Raw genomic sequence first — 26,000 nt, 5'->3', positions numbered from 1 at the left:
ACCAGGTGTCTGGGAGAGACCAGGTGTCTGGGAGACACCGGGTGACTGCGAGACACCAGGTGTCTGGGAGAGACCGGGTGTCTGGGAGACGCCAGGTGTCTGGGAGAGACCGGGTGTCTGGGAGAGACAAGGTGTCTGGGAGAGACCAGGTGTCTGGTAGACACCGGGTGACTGCGAACAACCAGGTGTATGGGAGAGACCGGGTGTCTGGGAGACGCCAGGTGTCTGGGAGAGACCGGGTGTCTGGGAAAGACCAGGTGTCTGGTAGACACCGGGTGACTGCGAACAACCAGGTGTCTGGGAGAGACCGGGTGTCTGGGAGACGCCAGGTGTCTGGGAGAGACCGGGTGACTGCGAGACACCAGGTGTCTGGGAGAGACCGGGTGTCTGGGAGAGACCAGGTGTCTGGGAGACACCGGGTGTCTGGGAGAGACCGGGTGTCTGGAAGAGACCAGGTGTCTGGGAGACACCAGGTGACTGCGAGACACCTGGTGTCTGGGAGAGACCGGGTGTCTGGGAGAGACCAGGTGTCTGGGAGACACCGGGTGACTGGGAGACACCAGGTGTCTGGGAGACACCAGGTGTCTGGGAGAGACCAGGTATCTGGGAGACACTGGGTGACTGCGAGACACCAGGTGTCTGGGAGAGACCGGGTGTCTGGGAGACACCAGGTGACAGCGAGACACCAGGTGTCTGGGAGAGACCGGGTATCTGGGAGAGACCAGGTGTCTGGGAGACACCGGGTGACTGCGAGACACCAGGTGTCTTGGAGAGACCGGGTGTCTGGGAGAGACCAGGTGTCTGGGAGACACCGGGTGACTGCGAGACACCAAGTGTCTGGGAGAGACCAGGTGTCTGGGAGAGACCAGGTGTCTGGGAGACACCGGGTGACTGCGAGACACCAGGTGTCTGGAAGAGACCGGGTGTCTGGGAGAGTCCAGGTTCTGGGAGACACCAGGTGACTGCGAGACACCAGGTGTCTGGGAGATACCAGGTGACTGCGAGACACCGGTTGTCTGGGAGACACCAGGTGACTGCGGGACACCAGGTGTCTGGGAGAGACCGGGTGTCTGGGAAAGACCAGGTGTCTGGGAGAGACCAGGTGTCTGGGAGAGACCAGGTGTCTGGGAGACACCAGGTGACTGCGAGACACCTGGTGTCTGGGAGAGACCGGGTGTCTGGGAGAGACCAGGTGTCTGGGAGACACCGGGTGTCTGGGAGAGACCAGGTGTCTGGGAGAGACCAGGTGTCTGGGAGACACCGGGTGACTGCGAGACACCAGGTGTCTGGGAGAGACCGGGTGTCTGGGAGACGCCAGGTGTCTGGGAGAGACCGGGTGACTGGGAGAGACCAGGTGTCTGAGAGAGAACAAGTGTCTGGTAGACACCGGGTGACTGCGAACAACCAGGTATATGGGAGAGACCGGGTGTCTGGGAGACGCCAGGTGTCTGGGAGAGACCGGGTGTCTGGGAAAGACCAGGTGTCTGGTAGACACCGGGTGACTGCGAACAACCAGGTGTCTGGGAGAGACCGGGTGTCTGGGAGACGCCAGGTGTCTGGGAGAGACCGGGTGACTGCGAGACACCAGGTGTCTGGGAGAGACCGGGTGTCTGGGAGAGACCAGGTGTCTGGGAGACCTTGGGTGTCTGGGAGAGACCGGGTGTCTGGAAGAGACCAGGTGTCTGGGAGACACCAGGTGACTGCGAGACACCTGGTGTCTGGGAGAGACCGGGTCTCTGGGAGAGACCAGGTGTCTGGGAGACACCGGGTGACTGCGAGACACCAGGTGTCTGGGAGAGACCGGGTGTCTGGGAGACGCCAGGTTTCTGGGAGAGACAGGGTGTCTGGGAGAGACCAGGTGTCTGGGAGACACCAGGTGACTGGGAGACAGCAGGTGTCTGGGAGACACCAGGTGTCTGGGAGAGACCAGGTGTCTGGGAGAGACCGGGTGTCTGGGAGAGACCAGGTGTCTGGGAGACACCAGGTGACTGCGAGACACTAGGTGTCTGGGAGATACCAGGTGACTGCGAAACACCGGGTGTCTTGGAGACACCAGGTGACTGCGGGACACCAGGTGTCTGGGAGAGACCGGGTGTCTGGGAGAGACCAGGTGACTGGGAGACACCAGGTGACTGCGAGACACCAGGTGTCTGGGAGATACCAGGTGACTGCGAGACACTAGGTGTCTGGGAGAGACCGGGTGTCTGGGAGAGACCAGGTGTCTGGGAGACACCGGGTGACTGCGAGACACCAGGTGTCTGGGAGAGACCGGGTGTCTGGGAGAGACCAGGTGTCTGGGAGACACCGGGTGACTGCGAGACACTAGGTGTCTGGGAGAGACCGGGTGTCTGGGAGAGACCAGGTGTCTGGGAGACACCAGGTGACTGCGAGACACCTGGTGTCTGGGAGAGACCGGGTGTCTGGGCGAGACTAGGTGTCTGGGAGACACCGGGTGACTGCGAGACACCAGGTGTCTGGGTGAGACCGGGTGTCTGGGAGAGACCAGGTGTCTGGGAGACACCAGGTGCCTGCGAGACACTCGGTGTCTGGGAGAGACCGGGTGTCTGGGAGAGTTCAGGTGTCTGGGAGACACTAGGTGACTGCGAGACACCAGGTGTCTGGGAGAGACCAGGTGTCTGGGAGACACCGGGTGTCTGGGAGAGACTAGGTGTCTGGGAGAGACCAGGTGACTGGGAGAGACTAGATGTCTGGGAGACACCGGGTGACTTGCAGACACCTGGTGTCTGGGAGAGACCGGGAGTCTGGGAGAGACCGGGTGTCTGGGAGACACCAGGTGTCTGGGAGATACCGGGTGTCTGGGAGAGACCAGGTGTCTGGGAGACACTGGGTGTTTGGGAGAGACCAGGTGTCTGGGAGAGACCAGGTGTAAGGGAGAGACCAGGTGTCTGGGAGACACCGGGTGACTGGGAGACACCGGGTGACTGCGAGACACCAGGTGTCTGGGAGAGACCGGGTGTCTGGGAGACACCGGGTGACTGCGAGACACCAGGTGTCTGGGAGAGACCGGGTGTCTGGGAGACGCCAGGTGTCTGGGATAGACCGGGTGTCTGGGAGAGACCAGGTGTCTGGGAGACACCGGGTGTCTGGGAGAGACTAGGTGTCTGGGAGAGACCAGGTGTCTGGGAGAGACCAGATGTCTGAGAGACACCGGGTGACTGCGAGACACCAGGTGTCTGGGAGAGACCGGGTGACTGCGAGACACCAGGTGTCTGGGAGAGACCGGGTGACTGCGAGACACCGGGTGTCTGGGAGAGACCAGGTGTCTGGGAGACACCGGGTGACTGCGAGACACCAGGTGTCTGGGAGAGACCGGGTGTCTGGGACAGACCGGGTGTCTGGGAGAGACCAGGTGTCTGGGAGACACCAGGTGACTGGGAGACACCAGGTGTCTAGGAGACACCAGGTGTCTGGGAAGGACCAGGTATCTGGGAGACACTGGGTGACTGCGAGACACCAGGTGTCTGGGAGAGACCGGGTGTCTGGGAGACACCAGGTGACAGCGAGACACCAGGTGTCTGGGAGAGACCGGGTATCTGGGAGAAACCAGGTGTCTGGGAGACACCGGGTGACTGCGAGACACCAGGTGTCTTGGAGAGACCGGGTGTCTGGGAGAGACCAGGTGTCTGGGAGACACCGGGTGACTGCGTGACACCAAGTGTCTGGGAGAGACCGGGTGTCTGGGAGAGACCAGGTGTCTGGGAGACACCGGGTGACTGCGAGACACCAGGTGTCTGGAAGAGACCGGGTGTCTGGGAGAGTCCAGGTTCTGGGAGACACCAGGTGACTGCGAGACACCAGGTGTCTGGGAGATACCAGGTGGCTGCGAGACACCTGGTGTCTGGGAGACACCAGGTGACTGCGGGACACCAGGTGTCTGGGAGAGACCGGGTGTCTGGGAGAGACCAGGTGTCTGGGAGAGACCAGGTGTCTGGGAGAGACCAGGTGTCTGGGAGACACCAGGTGACTGCGAGACATCTGGTGTCTGGGAGAGACCGGGTGTCTGGGAGAGACCAGGTGTCTGGGAGACACCGGGTGTCTGGGAGAGACCAGGTGTCTGGGAGAGACCAGGTGTCTGGGAGACACCGGGTGACTGCGAGACACCAGGTGTCTGGGAGAGACCGGGTGTCTGGGAGACGCCAGGTGTCTGGGAGAGACCGGGTGTCTGAGAGAGACCAGGTGTCTGGGAGAGACCAGGTGTCTGGTAGACACCGGGTGACTGCGAACAACCAGGTGTATGGGAGAGACCAGGTGTCTGGGCGAGACCAGGTGTCTGGGAGACACCAGGTGACTGCGAGACACCTGGTGTCTGGGAGAGACCGGGTGTCTGGGAGAGACCAGGTGTCTGGGAGACACCGGGTGTCTGGGAGAGACCAGGTGTCTGGGAGAGACCAGGTGTCTGGGAGACACCGGGTGACTGAGAGACACCAGGTGTCTGGGAGAGACCGGGTGTCTGGGAGACGCCAGGTGTCTTGGAGAGACCGGGTGTCTGGGAGAGACCAGGTGTCTGGGAGAGACCAGGTGTCTGGTAGACACCGGGTGACTGCGAACAACCAGGTGTATGGGAGAGACCGGGTGTCTGGGAGACGCCAGGTGTCTGGGAGAGACCGGGTGTCTGGGAAAGACCAGGTGTCTGGTAGACACCGGGTGACTGCGAACAACCAGGTGTCTGGGAGAGACCGGGTGTCTGGGAGACGCCAGGTGTCTGGGAGAGACCGGGTGACTGCGAGACACCAGGTGTCTGGGAGAGACCGGGTGTCTGTGAGAGACCAGGTGTATGGGAGACACCGGGTGTCTGGGAGAGACCGGGTGTCTGGAAGAGACCAGGTGTCTGGGAGACACCAGGTGACTGCGAGACACCTGGTGTCTGGGAGAGACCGGGTGTCTGGGAGAGACCAGGTGTCTGGGAGACACCGGGTGACTGCGAGACACCAGGTGTCTGGGAGAGACCGGGTGTCTGGGAGATGCCAGGTGTCTGGGAGAGACCGGGTGTCTGGGAGAGACCAGGTGTCTGGGAGACACCAGGTGACTGGGAGACAGCAGGTGTCTGGGAGACACCAGGTGTCTGGGAGAAACCAGGTGTCTGGGAGAACCGGGTGTCTGGGAGACACCGGGTGACTGCGAGACACCAGGTGTCTGGGAGAGACCGGGTGTCTGGGAGATGCCAGGTGTCTGGGAGAGACCGGGTGTCTGGGAGAGACCAGGTGTCTGGGAGACACCAGGTGACTGCGAGACACTAGGTGTCTGGGAGATACCAGGTGACTGCGAAACACCGGGTGTCTTGGAGACACCAGGTGACTGCGGGACACCAGGTGTCTGGGAGAGACCGGGTGTCTGGGAGAGACCAGGTGACTGCGAGACACCAGGTGTCTGGGAGAGACCGGGTGTCTGGGAGAGTTCAGGTGTCTGGGAGACACCAGGTGACTGCGAGACACCAGGTGTCTGGGAGATACCAGGTGACTGCGAGACACTAGGTGTCTGGGAGAGACCGGGTGTCTGGGAGAGACCAGGTGTCTGGGAGACACCGGGTGACTGCGAGACACCAGGTGTCTGGGAGAGACCGGGTGTCTGGGAGAGACCAGGTGTCTGGGAGACACCGGGTGTCTGGGCGAGACCGGGTGTCTGGGCGAGACTAGGTGTCTGGGAGACATCGGGTGACTGCGAAACACCAGGTGTCTGGGTGAGACCGGGTGTCTGGGAGAGACCAGGTGTCTGGGAGACACCAGGTGCCTGCGAGACACTCGGTGTCTGGGAGAGACCGGGTGTCTGGGAGAGTTCATGTGTCTGGGAGACACCAGGTGACTGCGAGACACCAGGTGTCTGGGAGAGACCAGGTGTCTGGGAGACACCGGGTGTCTGGGAGAGACTAGGTGTCTGGGAGAGACCAGGTGTCTGGGAGACACCGGGTGACTGCGAGACACCAGGTGTCTGGGAGAGACCGGGTGTCTGGGAGAGACCAGGTGTCTGGGAGACACCAGGTGACTGCGAGACACCTGGTGTCTGGGTGAGACCGGGTGTCTGGGCGAGACTAGGTGTCTGGGAGACACCGGGTGACTGCGAGACACCAGGTGTCTGGGTGAGACCGGGTGTCTGGGAGAGACCAGGTGTCTGGGAAACACCAGGTGCCTGCGAGACACTCGGTGACTGGGAGAGACCGGGAGTCTGGGAGAGTTCAGGTGTCTGGGAGACACCAGGTGACTGCGAGACACCAGGTGTCTGGGAGAGACCAGGTGTCTGGGAGACACCGGGTGTCTGGGAGAGACTAGGTGTCTGGGAGAGACCAGGTGACTGGGAGAGACTAGATGTCTGGGAGACACCGGGTGACTTGCAGACACCTGGTGTCTGGGAGAGACCGGGAGTCTGGGAGAGACCGGGTGTCTGAGAGACACCAGGTGTCTGGGAGAGACCGGGTATCTGGGAGAGACCAGGTGTCTGGGAGACACTGGGTGTCTGGGAGAGACCAGGTGTCTGGGAGAGACCAGGTGTCTGGGAGAGACCAGGTGTCTGGGAGACACCGGGTGACTGGGAGACACCGGGTGACTGCGAGACACCAGGTGTCTGGGAGAGACCGGGTGTCTGGGAGACACCGGGTGACTGCGAGACACCAGGTGTCTGGGAGAGACCGGGTGTCTGGGAGACGCCAGGTGTCTGGGATAGACCGGGTGTCTGGGAGAGACCAGGTGTCTGGGAGACACCGGGTGTCTGGGAGAGACTAGGCGTCTGGGAGAGACCAGGTGTCTGGGAGAGACCAGATTGCTGGAAGAGACCGGGTATCTGGGAGAGACCAGGTGTCTGGGAGACACCGGGTGACTGCGAGACACCAGGTGTCTTGGAGAGACCGGGTGTCTGGGAGAGACCAGGTGTCTGGGAGACACCGGGTGACTGCGAGACACCAAGTGTCTGGGAGAGACCAGGTGTCTGGGAGAGACCAGGTGTCTGGGAGACACCGGGTGACTGCCAGACACCAGGTGTCTGGAAGAGACCGGGTGTCTGGGAGAGTCCAGGTTCTGGGAGACACCAGGTGACTGCGAGACACCAGGTGTCTGGGAGATACCAGGTGACTGCGAGACACCGGGTGTCTGGGAGACACCAGGTGACTGCGGGACACCAGGTGTCTGGGAGAGACCGGGTGTCTGGGAGAGACCAGGTGTCTGGGAGAGACCAGGTGTCTGAGAGAGACCAGGTGTCTGGGAGACACCAGGTGACTGCGAGACACCTGGTGTCTGGGAGAGACCGGGTGTCTGGGAGAGACCAGGTGTCTGGGAGACACCGGGTGTCTGGGAGAGACCAGGTGTCTGGGAGAGACCAGGTGTCTGGGAGACACCGGGTGACTGCGAGACACCAGGTGTCTGGGAGAGACCGGGTGTCTGGGAGACGCCAGGTGTCTGGGAGAGGCCGGGTGACTGGAAGAGACCAGGTTTTTGAGAGAGTCCAAGTGTCTGGTAGACACCGGGTGACTGCGAACAACCAGGTGTATGGGAGAGACCGGGTGTCTGGGAGACGCCAGGTGTCTGGGAGAGACCGGGTGTCTGGGAAAGACCAGGTGTCTGGTAGACACCGGGTGACTGCGAACAACCAGGTGTCTGGGAGAGACCGGGTGTCTGGGAGACGCCAGGTGTCTGGGAGAGACCGGGTGACTGCGAGACACCAGGTGTCTGGGAGAGACCGGGTGTCTGGGAGAGACCAGGTGTCTGGGAGACCTTGGGTGTCTGGGAGAGACCGGGTGTCTGGAGGAGACCAGGTGTCTGGGAGACACCAGGTGACTGCGAGACACCTGGTGTCTGGGAGAGACCGGGTGTCTGGGAGAGACCAGGTGTCTGGGAGAGACCAGGTGTCTGGGAGACACCGGGTGTCTGGGAGAGACTAGGTGTCTGGGAGAGACCAGGTGACTGGGAGAGACTAGATGTCTGGGAGACACCGGGTGACTTGCAGACACCTGGTGTCTGGGAGAGACCGGGAGTCTGGGAGAGACCGGCTGTCTGGGAGACACCAGGTGTCTGGGAGAGACCGGGTGTCTGGGAGAGACCAGGTGTCTGGGAGACACTGGGTGTCTGGGAGAGACCAGGTGTCTGGGAGACACCAGGTGTAAGGGAGAGACCAGGTGTCTGGGAGACAACGGGTGACTGGGAGACACCGGGTGACTGCGAGACACCAGGTGTCTGGGAGAGACCGGGTGTCTGGGAGACACCGGGTGACTGCGAGAAACCAGGTGTCTGGGAGAGACCGGGTGTCTGGGAGACGCCAGGTGTCTGGGATAGACCGGGTGTCTGGGAGAGACCAGTTGTCTGGGAGACACCGGGTGTATGGGAGAGACTAGGTGTCTGGGAGAGACCAGGTGTCTGGGAGAGACCAGATGTCTGGGAGACACCGGGTGACTGCGAGACACCAGGTGTCTGGGAGAGACCGGGTGACTGCGAGACACCAGGTGTCTGGGAGAGACCGGGTGACTGCGAGACACCGGGTGTCTGGGAGAGACCAGGTGTCTGGGAGACACCGGGTGACTGCGAGACACCAGGTGTCTGGGAGAGACCGGGTGTCTGGGACAGACCGGGTGTCTGGGCGAGACCAGGTGTCTGGGAGACACCAGGTGACTGGGAGACACCAGGTGTCTAGGAGACACCAGGTGTCTGGGAGAGACCAGGTATCTGGGAGACACTGGGTGACTGCGAGACACCAGGTGTCTGGGAGAGACCGGGTGTCTGGGAGACACCAGGTGACAGCGAGACACCAGGTGTCTGGGAGAGACCGGGTATCTGGGAGAGACCAGGTGTCTGGGAGACACCGGGTGACTGCGAGACACCAGGTGTCTTGGAGAGACCGGGTGTCTGGGAGAGACCAGGTGTCTGGGAGACACCGGGTGACTGCGAGAAACCAAGTGTCTGGGAGAGACCGGGTGTCTGGGAGAGACCAGGTGTCTGGGAGACACCGGGTGACTGCGAGACACCAGGTGTCTGGAAGAGACCGGGTGTCTGGGAGAGTCCAGGTTCTGGGAGACACCAGGTGACTGCGAGACACCAGGTGTCTGGGAGATACCAGGTGACTGCGAGACACCGGGTGTCTGGGAGACACCAGGTGACTGCGGGACACCAGGTGTCTGGGAGAGACCGGGTGTCTGGGAGAGACCAGGTGTCTGGGAGAGACCAGGTGTCTGGGAGAGACCAGGTGTCTGGGAGACACCAGGTGACTGCGAGACACCTGGTGTCTGGGAGAGACCGGGTGTCTGGGAGAGACCAGGTGTCTGGGAGACACCGGGTGTCTGGGAGAGACCAGGTGTCTGGGAGAGACCAGGTGTCTGGGAGACACCGGGTGACTGCGAGACACCAGGTGTCTGGGAGAGACTGGGTGTCTGGGAGACGCCAGGTGTCTGGGAGAGACCGGGTGTCTGGGAGAGACCAGGTGTCTGGGAGAGACCAGGTGTCTGGTAGACACCGGGTGACTGCGAACAACCAGGTGTATGGGAGAGACCAGGTGTCTGGGAGAGACCAGGTGTCTGGGAGACACCAGGTGACTGCGAGACACCTGGTGTCTGGGAGAGACCGGGTGTCTGGGAGAGACCAGGTGTCTGGGAGACACCGGGTGTCTGGGAGAGACCAGGTGTCTGGGAGAGACCAGGTGTCTGGGAGACACCGGGTGACTGCGAGACACCAGGTGTCTGGGAGAGACCGGGTGTCTGGGAGACGCCAGGTGTCTGGGAGAGACCGGGTGTCTGGGAGAGACCAGGTGTCTGGGAGAGACCAGGTGTCTGGTAGACACCGGGTGACTGCGAACAACCAGGTGTATGGGAGAGACCGGGTGTCTGGGAGACGCCAGGTGTCTGGGAGAGACCGGGTGTCTGGGAAAGACCAGGTGTCTGGTAGACACCGGGTGACTGCGAACAACCAGGTGTCTGGGAGAGACCGGGTGTCTGGGAGACGCCAGGTGTCTGGGAGAGACCGGGTGACTGCGAGACACCAGGTGTCTGGGAGAGACCGGGTGTCTGTGAGAGACCAGGTGTCTGGGAGACACCGGGTGTCTGGGAGAGACCGGGTGTCTGGAAGAGACCAGGTGTCTGGGAGACACCAGGTGACTGCGAGACACCTGGTGTCTGGGAGAGACCGGGTGTCTGGGAGAGACCAGGTGTCTGGGAGACACCGGGTGACTGCGAGACACCAGGTGTCTGGGAGAGACCGGGTGTCTGGGAGATGCCAGGTGTCTGGGAGAGACCGGGTGTCTGGGAGAGACCAGGTGTCTGGGAGACACCAGGTGACTGGGAGACAGCAGGTGTCTGGGAGACACCAGGTGTCTGGGAGAGACCAGGTGTCTGGGAGAGACCGGGTGTCTGGGAGAGACCAGGTGTCTGGGAGACACCAGGTGACTGCGAGACACTAGGTGTCTGGGAGATACCAGGTGACTGCGAAACACCGGGTGTCTTGGAGACACCAGGTGACTGCGGGACACCAGGTGTCTGGGAGAGACCGGGTGTCTGGGAGAGACCAGGTGACTGCGAGACACCAGGTGTCTGGGAGAGACCGGGTGTCTGGGAGAGTTCAGGTGTCTGGGAGACACCAGGTGACTGCGAGACACCAGGTGTCTGGGAGATACCAGGTGACTGCGAGACACTAGGTGTCTGGGAGAGACCGGGTGTCTGGGAGAGACCAGGTGTCTGGGAGACACCGGGTGACTGCGAGACACCAGGTGTCTGGGAGAGACCGGGTGTCTGGGAGAGACCAGGTGTCTGGGAGACACCGGGTGTCTGGGCGAGACCGGGTGTCTGGGCGAGACTAGGTGTCTGGGAGACACCGGGTGACTGCGAAACACCAGGTGTCTGGGTGAGACCGGGTGTCTGGGAGAGACCAGGTGTCTGGGAGACACCAGGTGCCTGCGAGACACTCGGTGTCTGGGAGAGACCGGGTGTCTGGGAGAGTTCATGTGTCTGGGAAACACCGGGTGACTGCGAGATACCAGGTGTCTGGGAGAGACCAGGTGTCTGGGAGACACCGGGTGTCTGGGAGAGACTAGGTGTCTGGGAGAGACCAGGTGTCTGGGAGACACCGGGTGACTGCGAGACACCAGGTGTCTGGGAGAGACCGGGTGTCTGGGAGAGACCAGGTGTCTGGGAGACACCAGGTGACTGCGAGACACCTGGTGTCTGGGAGAGACCGGGTGTCTGGGCGAGACTAGGTGTCTGGGAGACACCGGGTGACTGCGAGACACCAGGTGTCTGGGTGAGACCGGGTGTCTGGGAGAGACCAGGTGTCTGGGAAACACCAGGTGCCTGCGAGACACTCGGTGTCTGGGAGAGACCGGGTGTCTGGGAGAGTTCAGGTGTCTGGGAGACACCAGGTGACTGCGAGACACCTGGTGTCTGGGAGAGACCAGGTGTCTGGGAGACACCGGGTGTCTGGGAGAGACTAGGTGTCTGGGAGAGACCAGGTGACTGGGAGAGACTAGATGTCTGGGAGACACCGGGTGACTTGCAGACACCTGGTGTCTGGGAGAGACCGGGAGTCTGGGAGAGACCGGGTGTCTGGGAGACACCAGGTGTCTGGGAGAGACCGGGTATCTGGGAGAGACCAGGTGTCTGGGAGACACTGGGTGTCTGGGAGAGGCCAGATGTCTGGGAGAGACCAGGTGTCTGGGAGAGACCAGGTGTCTGGGAGACACCGGGTGACTGGGAGACACCGGGTGACTGCGAGACACCAGGTGTCTGGGAGAGACCGGGTGTCTGGGAGACACCGGGTGACTGCGAGACACCAGGTGTCTGGGAGAGACCGGGTGTCTGGGAGACGCCAGGTGTCTGGGATAGACCGGGTGTCTGGGAGAGACCAGGTGTCTGGGAGACACCGGGTGTCTGGGAGAGACTAGGTGTCTGGGAGAGACCAGGTGTCTGGGAGAGACCAGATGTCTGGGAGACACCGGGTGACTGCGAGACACCAGGTGTCTGGGAGAGACCGGGTGACTGCGAGACACCAGGTGTCTGGGAGAGACCGGGTGACTGCGAGACACCGGGTGTCTGGGAGAGACCAGGTGTCTGGGAGACACCGGGTGACTGCGAGACACCAGGTGTCTGGGAGAGACCGGGTGTCTGGGAGACGCCAGGTTGTCGTAAGCACCTAGTTATTTTAGTTATTTTGGGTTAGTATTAGAAATATAAATATACTATAACTATAATTTTGGTATTAAATTGTATTATAAGCATAAGGTGAATAATGAGTAATGTTTCAATAGAGTGTTTCATGTCTTGTGTATCGAACGATGAGTATGCCTGTCGAAGGTTTACAAGCCTTCTACGTCAGTTGGCTAACCAAATGTTAGCTATGTGTGGTGGTTCAAACAGACTGTTTCCTGCAGAGGAAACTACGCATCACAAGGTTAAACAATGACTGAATCCTTGGACTGAACATGAAACGAGTGTGTAAATGAAAACGACGAATCACGAGAAAGGGTGGGGAGAGAGTGCGCTCTGCCCCGGGAGAAGGAAGCGGACAGACGGAGAGTGTGTCGGGAGACTCCCGAGGAGGAGGTCCTAGGATGGGGACTGAGAGCTTTGTCAGAAGGAACAGACTTGTAGAGTCTTAAGTTTGTACTTGTAATTTCTATGTATCAAGAAGTGGAGGTATAAGCTTTGTAGAGTTTAATACTTGTAACGAGCCAAGAATGATGAATAATAATAAGAGTTGTCCTGTCTGCAGTATTAAGTTATTGCTTTTTATCGCTCCGCTGCCCCACATAGCCTCACCTATAAGGAACCAGCCGCTCGGTCACGACATTATGGTGTCAGATGTGGGGTTGCTGTGAGTGAATACTGCGTAAGGACAGTCGAATACAAATCTACGAGAGAATAAGAGAGAAAGGAAAATCGTCCGTCACTGGTATCAGAGCACAGCATCCCAGGAGCGACGGCGAGTCAGATTGTTTGAAGAAGATATCAACTTCCGCGAGGCAGCGACTGGACTACTGATAATCAGCGAGGAAAAGACAACAAGGTATCCAAACAACATCAACAACGAAGACGACGTAGAGCCCCACTCGTCATACTCCAAGAGTCCAAGAGGATGTTGACATAGCAGATAGGAACAGCCGACGCCGCCAGCCGATGATAGCCCCGCAGTAGGGAAGAGAGGACAGCTGCAGACGGCAGCGCGAGAGACGACCAACCGGAGCTACGTGTGAAGAGCTGAGGGCCATGGGTACCCTCACGAAATTTATTATAATAAGGTCAGTACGGCTAATACGTTAAGCATGATACCTACATTTTGGTATAAATAGGAGGGTTACGTTTACTCCACAATTATGGCTGACAGTAACGAGGAAAGTGAAACTGGGGAAGTTTTTATTTCTGTAACAGAGGCGTTAAAGTTGATAAATCAACCATTTGATGGTACAAAAAACAAACTCAAAGAATTTTGCGATAATGTTGACACGGCTTTTGAACTGGTGAACCCAGAACGTCATAGAGTGCTGTTAAAGTTCGTAAAATCAAAAATAGTTGGGGACGCGAAAGCCAAAATTTTAGTCCGCGAAAACACTGATACTTGGGAAGAGGTAAAAGAAATTTTAGAAGAGAATTATGCGGTTCGCAGAACTTTAGATTTCTACGCTTGTCGGTTATTTAATGCTCGACAGGGATCACATGAGCCTGTTGTAAACTGGGGTAGCCGAGTCGATACAATGGTAACTGAACTTAAAGAGGCGGCCTTAAAGGTATGCACCCGCCCGCAAGAAAACGGGGCAATGGCCTTAATACAACATTTGGCTAGAGCCTGCTTCGTACAAGGGTTATCTGATGAAAGAATTCAAACAGTTATTCGGAGCAAGGGCGCTCAAATTGAGACTCTAGGGTTAGCTGTAGAATCGGCACTAGAGGAGGAGTCGAATCTTTTGTCTCTTAAGGAGAGAATTAGACCCCCAATGTTAAAAGTAGGAGATACGGTAACAAGAAGGCCCAGTTGCTCGAATTGCGGAAAAGGCGGACACACACTAGAAAAATGTTTCTTACGAAAACCCGATAAAAATAAAGGATGGAAAAAATATGTACACGTAGGAGAGCTATTTTGTAAAAATTGTAACACTACAGGACACACAGACGCGAATTGTCGACGTAAACAAAGAGATGACAGAAAGACTTTTCAGCCCTACAAAGAGGAGAGAAACAGGGGAAACTCCACATGCTTTGAGTGCGGTAAACCGGGACATTATGCCCGAAACTGCTTTAACAAATACGGAAAATACAACAATACCAATTTTGCAAAAGGAAATGATTACCCAAATCAGTACAGGTATGACCAAAGAAATCCCAAGGAATTAGGATATATTAACAAAGGAGGGCGAGAGGATAGACCTTCCTATACTGAATCGCGATTATGGAAACATGGGGAAAACGCGGGAAACTAAAAAGGGGGCATTATGAGCAGCGGTGTATGCACCCTAAGGAGCCAAACACAGACAGCTGCAATAGAAAATCTAGAATAGAGTATGAACAAAGTAACGACGATGCTATCTGTACCAAGAGTAGTATAGTTTCTTTAAAGCTAGACGAAATACGTGAAGCAGTAGACTGCCTTATAGACACAGGGTCCGACATAACGCTAATAAGAGAGAATGTTCTAAATAAGAGTATCCTATCGGCCAGTGATAAAAAGGAGAAAACTAAGATTTGCGGTTTAGCCACCGATGTAATGCCTACAAAAGGGACTGTTAATTTAAACTTTTGTTTACCATCTTCCACAGTAAGATATAAATGTCACATTATAGAATCTTGTCCTCATGCATGTATTTTGGGCAAAGATTTTCTAAGTTTTACTAAATCTGTTGTTGATTTCGAATATAATAGACTGATAATCAACAAGGAGCAAATCCCCTTTTGTAAAGAAGATCATGCTGTCAAAAATATGAGAATTCATGTACCAGCCAGGTGCGAAAAAATAGTGCAATTAAATGCTAGCAACGAAGGATTAGGACTAGTAGAAAAACGAGAAATAGAAAAGGGAGTTTATCTAGGAGATGGCTTGACGGAAGTGATAAATGGCAAATGTTTATGTTCTATATTAAATACTAACGAACACGAAGTAGAAGTAGATATGCCCGTCGTTGAATTAGAGGAAATACCCTCTACAGCGAAATTGTTGAGTATTCAAAATTCCGATAGGGAAAGGAAAGAGAAATTGGCATCGATGTTAAGGGTAGAACATCTACACGACACAGAAAAAAAGCAATTGCTAAAATTATGCAAAGAGTTTGTAGACATTTTTCACTTGCCCGGTGATACACTCACATGTACTCCGACCATTGAACATAGTATCCCTACAGGTGCTGAGACGAGGCCCATTAATGTAAAACCATATCGTATTCCGGAAATTCACAAGGAGGAAATTAAAAAACAAGAGACACAGATGTTAGAACAGGGTATTATCAAACCCAGTCTGAGCCCTTGGAACGCGCCTATATTAGTGATTCCAAAAAAACGAGACGCTTCCAATCAACAGAAATGGAGGGTCGTTGTAGATTTTAGAAAACTGAATCTTGTGTCAGTGGACTCGGTGTATCAGATGCCGAATATTACAGAAATATTAGATCAATTAGGACAAGCAAAATATTTCTCGACCCTAGATTTGGCTAGTGGTTATTTGCAGGTAAGGATGAAACAGGAAGATCAACCCAAAACCGCATTTAGTACCCCGACGGGTCACTATGAGATGTGCAGAATGATGTTTGGGTTAAAGGGAGCTCCTGCGACCTTTACGAGATTAATGAACACTGTTTTGTCAGGACTAAATGGAATTAAATGTCTTGTTTACTTAGATGATATCATAGTACATGGCCAATCAGTAGAGATACATAACGACCGGTTAAGAGAGGTTTTCACTAGAATGAGAGAGCATAACCTTAAGCTACAACCTGATAAATGCGAGTTTTTACGCACGGAGGTAACATTTTTAGGACACATGATTAGCGACGATGGCGTGAAACCAGATCCGGAGAAAGTAATCAAAGTACAGGGATACCCTAGACCAAAGAACGCTAAAGACATCAAAATGTTTTGCGGATTAGCCTCGTATTACCGAAGATTTATACCGAACTTCAGCAAAATTGCAAAACCCCTCTACAACCTTGTAAAAAGTGACGTTCCCTTTATCTGGGGAGACGAACAGGAAACTGCATTTAACACCCTAAAAGAAATCCTGACCTCAGAACCAATTTTACAGTATCCGGATTTTAATAAACCGTTTATCGTGACGACAGACGCTAGCAAACTAGCTATAGGAGCCATTTTGTCCCAAGGAGAAGTAGGTAAGGACAAGCCCGTCGCCTATGCCAGCCGTACGTTGAATAAAGCGGAGGTCAATTACTCGACGACTGAGCGCGAAATGTTAGCGATAGTGTGGGCTGTAAAATATTTCAGGCCCTATCTATTAGGTCGCCATTTCATGGTGATAACCGACCATAAACCTCTACAATATGTTTTTAACGTAAAAGACCCTAGTTCCAGGTTGTTAAGATGGCGGTTAAAATTGGAAGAATATTCATATGAGATTAAACACAGAGCCGGTAAAACTATCATGCATGCCGATGCGCTGAGTAGGCTTTGCGAAGTAAAAGAAATGGAGGAATTGACAACAGACGAATCTCACTCTGTAGAGGATAACACTGAGAAGCGAGAGGGTGAATTATCCACGGAAAGGAAACGGGAAATTATTAAGGAATTTCACAACACACCGATAGGAGGCCATCAAGGGATCGCCCGAACATACGACCGAATAAAACAATATTATAAGTGGAACGGGATGAAAACAGACATAGAAACCTATATTAGAAGGTGCGACTCTTGCCAAAGGAATAAATTAACGCGACCTTACATAAAAATGCCGCTTGAAATTACGGACACGCCTAATGTAGTATGGGAAAAATGTGCTCTCGACATTGTGGGACCACTAGTTGAGACTGCCAATAATCATAAATATTTACTAACGTTTCAAGATCTATTATCCAAGTATACGGTAGCCATACCCCTTTTCGACCAAACAACCGAATCGGTGGCGCGAGCTTTTGTGAACGAAATAATACTAAGATTTGGTATACCACAAGTGATAATCTCAGATCAAGGAAGCAATTTTACAAGTGATCTGTTTAAGAAGGTGTGTAAATTGTTAAAAATTGCCAAAATCAAAACAACTGCCTATCACCCTCAATCTAATGGGAGTCTAGAGAGATGGCACCGTTCCCTCACTGAATTTTTAAGACACTTCATCGCCACCAACCAACTCGATTGGGACGAATGGATAAATTATGCCACTTTTGTCCATAACACTACGCCTCATAGGTCCACGGGATTTACACCCCATGAATTATTATTTGGTACATTACCTAATATTCCTGGCATCCTACAGAAGGACTTTATAGAAAAGAATTATAATTATGAGGATTATGTCAAAACCTTAAAAACAAAATTGCAAGAGACTTTCAAATTAGCAAAAAAACATTTAATCATCTCTAAAGAAATAAATAAAAGGAATTATGATCAACATGTGAACCAGCACATTTTTCATATTGGTGATCAAGTCCTTCTGTATGACGAGACTGTCAGAAGAGGTAGGTCCAAGAAACTGTCCAGCCAATATGTAGGCCCCTATAATGTTGTAAAAGTAGAAGGAGTAAATATAACCATCCTTACCAAACGTAAGAAGCTTGTAAAGGTACATGCAAACAGGTTAAAGCCGTACTTTTAATTGGTATGTTACAGTCAACTCATTTTTACCCTGTTGCTGAACCCTGAACATGTGAGTGGAGTGTCATCAAGACTAGACATTCAAATCACTAAAATTGAAGAAACTTCGGGACTGTACTACGAACATAACAGCAATGGACGATTGTATAATACTGAATGGAGATTAATCTCCTATTTAAATTTAAGTCAGCCTGAAAATAATTATAATACGTTAAGACGATATGTAAGTGTTGTAAATGAATTATGTAATAAGGAAATTCCGGTGTATAAGGGTAAAACTCTATGTTCTAATACTATAACAAAATTATCAAACAGGTTAGACGCCATTGCGCGCACCATAGAAATTATAGGAGGTATAACCAAAGACCATGTTAGTCCTAGAGTAAAAAGAAGTTTATTTCCATTTAACCTAATAGGGCAATTGAGTAAAGTGATTTTTGGTACGCTAGACGAAGAAGATGCAGAATTTTATAATAATAAAATTACGAAACTTGAGAGCGAACAATTAGACTTTGTTAAGCTGAGTAAGGAACAAATATGTTTTCATAGATCCGGAAACGGATTATATTATGATGGAACACTCAAAACAGTACTACGCAAAAATAAGCAAGTATGAATTGAGTAAGTGTAAAGTAATAACTAAAACTCTTAGAGTGTGTAGACAAACCTTTCCATTGATCAATACTTATGCACGGGAAGATTGTGCAGCCAAATTATTGTATACTACAGGTCCTATACCTAGCAATTGTGTTAAGAAAATAGTAGAGCTAAAGCAGACCCTTTGGATTCAGCTAGAGCACAATGAATGGTTATATATTGCGCCAGATAAAGAAAAAATTACTATAGTTTGCGATCAAACTGGACCTTTTGACGCAACAGTGGAAGACACTGGCAAACTTAAGTTTATAAGTGCATGTAAAGGTTACGGTACCAACATCTTTATATCCTCCCAACTGGAGTTAACTACTAACACTAGCACAAAAGATGTTATTCCCAAAATAAATCTTGACATAGATTGTTGTGATGAAACAAACTATAAAGTAACACTTGAGAAATTAAAAACAAAGTTACATTTGAAACCTACAATAACTCGGTTAGACGATTTGAAGATTGCCGGTCACAAAATAGAGGAAGTAGAACATATGATAAATGAAGAGGAATGGAAAATAAAACACACAAACGTGATTTCACGAGTATCTGTAATGTCCTATATCATTATCATATCATTAAGTTGTATTTTATGTATATATTGTTGTATAAAATGTGGATGTTGTAAAACTATTGTCGGTAATTGCTACAAGAGGTGTAAGGACGGTGATTGCTGTAATTGTAAAACCATATGTTTTAAACCAACAATTGTAAACACATACAGACCTAGGGAAAGCAATGAGCTGGTCCATTCCGTTAACGAAAGACAGCTAGAGGAAAGGATCGAATTGAGAGGAAACAGTTTACGGAGAACTCAGACTAGTCGTTGATGGCTAAGTCCCATTTCAAACTAAGAGAGGTGTAAAGAAACAATTGTATTTTCTTTAATTGTTTCTTTTTCCCCCCGCAAGGGAGGTGTCGTAAGCACCTAGTTATTTTAGTTATTTTGGGTTAGTATTAGAAATATAAATATACTATAACTATAATTTTGGTATTAAATTGTATTATAAGCATAAGGTGAATAATGAGTAATGTTTCAATAGAGTGTTTCATGTCTTGTGTATCGAACGATGAGTATGCCTGTCGAAGGTTTACAAGCCTTCTACGTCAGTTGGCTAACCAAATGTTAGCTATGTGTGGTGGTTCAAACAGACTGTTTCCTGCAGAGGAAACTACGCATCACAAGGTTAAACAATGACTTAATCCTTGGACTGAACATGAAACGAGTGTGTAAATGAAAACGACGAATCACGAGAAAGGGTGGGGAGAGAGTGCGCTCTGCCCCGGGAGAAGGAAGCGGACAGACGGAGAGTGTGTCGGGAGACTCCCTAGGAGGAGGTCCTAGGATGGGGACTGAGAGCTTTGTCAGAAGGAACAGACTTGTAGAGTCTTAAGTTTGTACTTGTAATTTCTATGTATCAAGAAGTGGAGGTATAAGCTTTGTAGAGTTTAATACTTGTAACGAGCCAAGAATGATGAATAATAATAAGAGTTGTCCTGTCTGCAGTATTAAGTTATTGCTTTTTATCGCTCCGCTGCCCCACATAGCCTCACCTATAAGGAACCAGCCGCTCGGTCACGACAAGGTGTCTGGGATAGACCGGGTGTCTGGGAGAGACCAGGTGTCTGGGAGACCCCGGGTGTCTGGGAGAGACTAGGTGTCTGGGAGAGACCAGGTGTCTGGGAGAGACCAGATGTCTGGGAGACACCGGGTGACTGCGAGACACCAGGTGTCTGGGAGAGACCGGGTGTCTGGGAGACGCCAGGTGTCTGGGAGAGACCGGGTGTCTGGGAGAGACCAGGTGACTGCGAGACACCAGGTGTCTGGGAGAGACCTGAGACCCGGGATGTGTTCTACCACGCAGCGTCGACGGGGCGCGGCGCCCATGGAGCGGCCCTGTTCCACCGAGACCGCTGCGCTCACGACTCGTTCTCACGCACGCGGAAAGCGAACACAGAGAAAAGAGCATATAATCTGTACTTTTGCAAAACACTAGCAGAAACCCGGCAGACGTTTCCCCGCCAGTGTTTATTTATTTTCCCCTACACATCCAAAAATGGCTGGTTCTTACATGTAATCCAGAATATATTGTTACGAACGTTAGCAAGGCCGCGTCACGCGTAGGTGCACGCCGTAACATGAGATGTGTTGTGCGCACCTGGGTCGCCGCTTTATCTCCCTCCAGCCCTCCGCACTCCCCGCGCGGCGCCCTGCCTTTGACATGTAACTGACACCGGACAGCTGGGAGTTGCGCGAGCCGCCGACACGTGTTTTCGAGAGATTTCTGCCATCGGGACGGCTCGCGATGACGCGACTGGCCCCGGCCGCTCTCGTGAGTTCTGGAATTTTGCCGGGGCCTATATATATGCCCGAGGACGTCAGGAGGAGAGTCAGTTCGGAGTGTTCAGTCGGGAGTTCTCCCGCGGCGGAGTTTCCGGGCGAAAGTGTCGCGGGCGCGGCGGAGTCCCGAGTGAAGTTCCGAGCGAGGCGTCGAGTGGGATCTCGGCGAAGGGTGTGACGGCGGCGGCGGAGTGCGGCGACGGAGACCCACGAGGGGTGCTGCGGCGAGAGTTGCGCCAGAGGCGCCGCCCGGCGAGTTGTGTGGAACGAGTGACTGGGGAATTGACATTTCTTTAAGTGTAATTAATTATTTGCCAATTTAGAAGATTATTTGTAAGTGACAAGTAGTGGTAATAAATAAAACTGTGTGTGTGATAAAAATCTTTAATTGGGCTATCCTTTACGAACCCGCGGTAAATCGTAACAATATATATATATAAAGCGTTTGAAATGGTAATCCATTTTAAGCTCGCTCACAAAATACTTGCCATAGTCACAAACGCCATTTGTTGTAATTGAGGATCAAGGACAGTAAATATCACAATATATATTAATTCATTTTTTTGAGATCGACTGAACGGTTTAGAAGTTGACTCGCTGCATGAAGATACACTTTGATGTGCCAGCTTAATGGCGATCAGTCAAAATGTTTCTGAGTTTATCAAAGTCATACACGCCAAAATCATATTTTATACAGAGAAAGTTACAATTGGAAACCAGTTTCTAAAAAATAAAAATATTTTGTAATACTACAAGAAATGCATTGTAACTTTGTACAACATAGATACGCCTTGGTTATATTTTTTTTGCATATCATGTTTAACGAATAATACCGCCTAATTAACATTTCTGTAATTTTAAAGGAGGTAAATGAACTGCTTATTTTCAGGCATTTGTAGTGTGTATTAAATGCGATGATACTTTTTACTTTAAGACCATCATTTCGAATAATTATTTTTACTATAAATCAAACGCTACCAACTTAACTATTCTTATTGCCTCAGTATGGAACCTACTGGAGTTAGTAACTCTGCTTTGTGCATGCAGGCGGTACTACGTTTGTGCGATGATGCTGCTATCTCTAGGATTATTGCCGTAACGTGCTCTCGCAGTGCCGGTGGTTTCCCCACCAGATTTTCTGCTCGGGTGTCTTCTTGTTTGTCTTCTGGGGATGGAACCTACCTGTATTTCCTGGTTTACCGTTCTGCCAGTAACGCGTTACAACCAAAAAGTCAATTTCGTTAAAAATGTGAGTTAGGTGTTATAGTTTGTTAAGTGACGGATATGTAAAACATTTTTTTTTTTTACGAAAAATAGGCGCATAATTTTATATTTAAATCGATGTTTCATTCAAGTATATATTTTCTATAGAAAAAATAATCGAATATTATACAATTTGACTTTATTTTGTTTTACCAAACGCAGTTAATACTGGAAAGCTATTAAGGGAACGGTTTACAATTAACTTTAACTATTGGCGATACTGGGAAAACATAAAGCATAAATGTTTGGGTCAGAACCCAAACCCAATATTACTGCGAATGCTATTTTGAAGTTATACAGTTAAATGTACAAATATCTGTAATTTTCCATAATATTTCTGTTCCATTTATTTAAAAAAAAAAAAAAACAGGTTTTTATTTTTAAGAGCACATGTAACTCAGTAAAAGTGATAGGAGTGAAATGTTTTTGGAAATTGGAACCTCTACTTATAAGTGCTTTGTTTGTAGGCCTATCTATTTGGGGTCAGAAACTTTTCAATACAATGTTTCACGAAAACTTGGCATTAAAATTCGGCCATGGAATTTTAATTGGAATTTTACTCTCATCGCGCCCAAAAAGAAGTTTCCATTCAATAATACGTACTTGAAAGAACTCAATTATCTTGCGAATATGGCCCGTGGCATGGTGCACAACAATAAGCTGAAACCACTTTTGTGTTACCGTCTGCCCAAACACTCCCCTACTAGATGCCAGCATGTCAAATGGCGTCAGGCACAGGCGGGTCCCTACCGCCGCGACCCGCCTATCCCTGCAGCATGGCGGGGTTCAACCTGAGCCGCACGCCACCACGTTAATCTATTCTCCGTCCTTTTTGCGTCAGAAACGTTTGACACAAATTTTTCATAAAAACGTTGCATTAAAACTCGGCCTTGAAATCTCACTCCCATCATGTCCAAAGAAGTTTCACTTCAAAACAATTATAGTGTATTCGTCACGAGATAAGGCGCTGTCCTGAATGAGTCCTGTGCTTGCTGCTTCATAGGGACGGTTCTATTCTTTCCTTCGCCCGGGGCAGAAATTGTGTTAATCTCCACCCACTCCCCCTTTCCAACAGCATTAAACGTACCATGCATAAAATGTTTTGCGTCTACGTACATTAAACATAAAATATTGTATTTAAATATTAATAAAAACCCGTAAAAATATTATTATATATCGTATAGTTATTTTTTATTCCCCTTTTATTTCCCGCCAAAATCATCCGCTGTGAAATGTTAAATTTATAGGAAGTACATAGAAGGTATTAGTCAGAACAATATCACAGCACAGATGAACACAGTGGGTTGACAACGACGAGATATTAGCAATAAAAAAAGCAAAATACAGACAAACAAGAGGGCAACTCAGTGACAGGCAGAGAAACCCAACGATAAAAATAAACAGATAATCTGGGCCATACACCGACTTACAGCGACGGAAAATGTGACCAGCGATGTGACTAACCATATGTTCTGGACAACACAACTATGACAGCGCAGAAGAATGCGGTAGGCTTCCTTTAAGACAAAAACCGTTGCGACTTTTCGGGAACTGAGATCTGTTCCTGACACCCGTTCTTCGGGTTTTCTCTATGTCATACGGTATAAAATAGAAATGACGTGTGTCCAAAGTAACACGATTTAAATCAAAAGAGGTTCAAAATTGGCATTCAGGCGTGGAACATTTCCCAGACGAGTTTCTCGCGAAAGCCAACGTGAAAGTTTCCTCTGGTTATTGGAGTCACAATTTATTCCCTCCACGACCCTGGACGAGCTTCGTGGGTGGCTCAGAACGTGGAAGTCGCTAACAACAAGTGTGTTGCGGAGGCAGGGTGGGGAGGAAGAGAGAGGTGAAATAATGACCGTGGAAAACCTCCGCACTCCGCCCCGGCGGGGACTCGATCCCGCGAACCCGCTGCCTTCCCCTCGGCTGGAATGCAGAGCCGTGACTGGCCAGTCCTCTCCGTCTCCCCGTCTCCCTCCTCTCCCCGCTCCACTAACAAGCACAGTAGCTGCACAAAGGCGCCGCTGCCCCGCCGCCGATTGAGTAATCGCGCGCCTTGACAGAGCCAACTGGTCGAAAAAACCTGCTCTACGACCACCGCTGATTGTCCCTCACGCAACCCGGGAGAGGGGGAAGGGTAGAAGAGGAAGGGGGGGAGAAGACGGAGGGGAAGGGAAGAAGGAGGTGGAGGGGAGGGCTGTGGAGACGGGGAGTAGGGGTAGAGAGTGCGTGCTTGCATGTTCATACACGGAGCGAAAGGAAAAGTGAGCGAGGGACAGGCGGCGCGGCGCGCCATAGTAGGGTCAGCAGCTGCAGAGGGTCGGAGGGGTCAGTTTCCTTTTCAGCCACTAACCTACCTTCCAAACACCGCGTGGTTTTTTGCGTAACTGAATAATTAACGCGTCGCTGGCGGCACGAGTGCACCGGTTTGCGCACCAACGGATCCTGGCCCGAGACCCGACCTCCAACACAAAGCTAGAGTGTTGACTTATACAAATAAATTTGCCGTTCAGCTACAACAATGTACACTCTTAGCGATAACATTAAGTTAACGCAGTTTTTAACTAATAATTCGCATCCAATAAACGAAGATCATTTCAGATGGCTGGATCTTCGCAGAAAATACGTCAAACTTTAACTTTAGAGTTCTGTATTTAGGGTAAACTCGCATGTAGTATAAGTAAGATTTGTTTTGCTGAAGTACCTTCAAACTTTTCTGAAAGTTTTGCTAGTACAACAAAAATAAGTTCGCGAAATCATATTTAAAGTCAACAAACTTAGCAACCGTAATTTTACGGAAATAAAGGTAAAGTTACTAATATCCACAGATAATTTTTTTTAACCTGTATTCTTAGTAAAAATTTAGGTCAAAATTTAACAACGTATCGTGCATTAAATAAAATTAACCTCGTTAAAAAATTACTTATTTTCATGATATATTATTATTTTTTTTGTGTTTCCCTTTATGTGATCAGAGCTTTGAAGTTAGTATGAATTAGGACGATTGCCGCTGACATTTTGATTTACTTCTGTTTCTATAGGATGCCATTATTAAAAATTATTTATTTTATATTCTTATCTTATGTGATAAAGTTAAGGACGTATTTTCTATTACTTAACCATACAAATAATTGCGTTTTAATAAAATAAAAATTTGTAAACTAAGGCAACCAAATAACACGAATATAATAAGAATATAAAAACAATATTTAAGAATTGCAGTACGATACATTTTAAACAACAAAAAAATATTATTAACAGGTAAGAAAAACACGTTTGTAACATATTATATGATAAGGATAATTTGATGCAATATAAACTAAAAACTAAATCGAAAAAAAAAGTGAGCAAGTTTTTCAGTATTGTCAGTGATGTGTAGGCATCTAAACTCGGTAAAGAGCAAAGTAATGTAGTCTCATGTTGGAAATACACTTCTAATACGAAAATCGGACATACAATTTAACGTATAATTATTTTAATTAATGGCGAGCGTGATAAAAAATCGAAAATTGTTTTTTTTAAAACTACATTTCTTGTTGCAAATCACACGTAGCTTCTGCACCCGCCGGTAGAATTCGCTGCCGGAGCAGCTACGTTGAATATATAATCATTCGATTTGCAGAGCAAAAGGTTAAACTATAATGAAACGGCTCAGATGAAAGCTAAAAAGACTTGAAAAAAATACTAAACCCCGGCTATGGACCTATTTTTAGACAAGTATTTTTTCTAAAATACTGTTCATCTTGTTAAAATACATTAAAGAGTTAATACTATGAAGTTTCCCTTTGTCTAGGGCCATGCATATTTCGCGAAAAGATTCCGAGACTAGATGAAAGTTAAAACACTATAGCATCGTCTGCGTTTCGTGTTTGGGTGAGTTTCTTTCATGTACATGACGATTGTTAAAACACCAATCACAGTAATTCATTGCGGAACCGAATGCGTCCTGAGTGGCTCAGCCAAATAAGGCAACTACTTCTCTCGCAGACGACCACCAATCACAAGGAAGAAACCGCTGGTGCG

The 26,000-nt window shown here is 50.6% G+C and overlaps 2 protein-coding genes across 2 annotated transcripts in view; both read left to right on the top strand.

Annotated features, from left to right (window-relative positions):
• The window catches only part of LOC134528641 (A disintegrin and metalloproteinase with thrombospondin motifs 7-like), a 305,564-nt gene that overhangs the window by 117,091 nt on the left and 162,473 nt on the right, over positions 1-26,000 (top strand). The window lies entirely within an intron of this gene.
• Positions 13,099-19,872, top strand: LOC134532695 (uncharacterized). Its single transcript, XM_063369406.1, has 2 exons — positions 13,099-13,215; positions 17,738-19,872. The coding sequence occupies exon 2, from the start codon at positions 18,292-18,294 to the stop codon at positions 19,198-19,200; it is 909 nt and encodes a 302-aa protein (XP_063225476.1). The 5' UTR covers positions 13,099-13,215; positions 17,738-18,291; the 3' UTR covers positions 19,201-19,872.

The sequence above is a fragment of the Bacillus rossius genome, chromosome 1, assembly GCF_032445375.1.
Source record: "Bacillus rossius redtenbacheri isolate Brsri chromosome 1, Brsri_v3, whole genome shotgun sequence".
Lineage (NCBI taxonomy): Eukaryota > Metazoa > Arthropoda > Insecta > Phasmatodea > Bacillidae > Bacillus > Bacillus rossius.
The sequence above is the reverse complement of the archived record's forward strand: the minus strand, read 5'-3'. Positions and strand labels throughout refer to the sequence as shown.

Bases quoted from the DNA above. Each gene is read 5' to 3' on its own strand.
- LOC134532695 (XM_063369406.1), top strand. From the start codon at position 18,292: ATGATGGAACACTCAAAACAGTACTACGCAAAAATAAGCAAGTATGAA.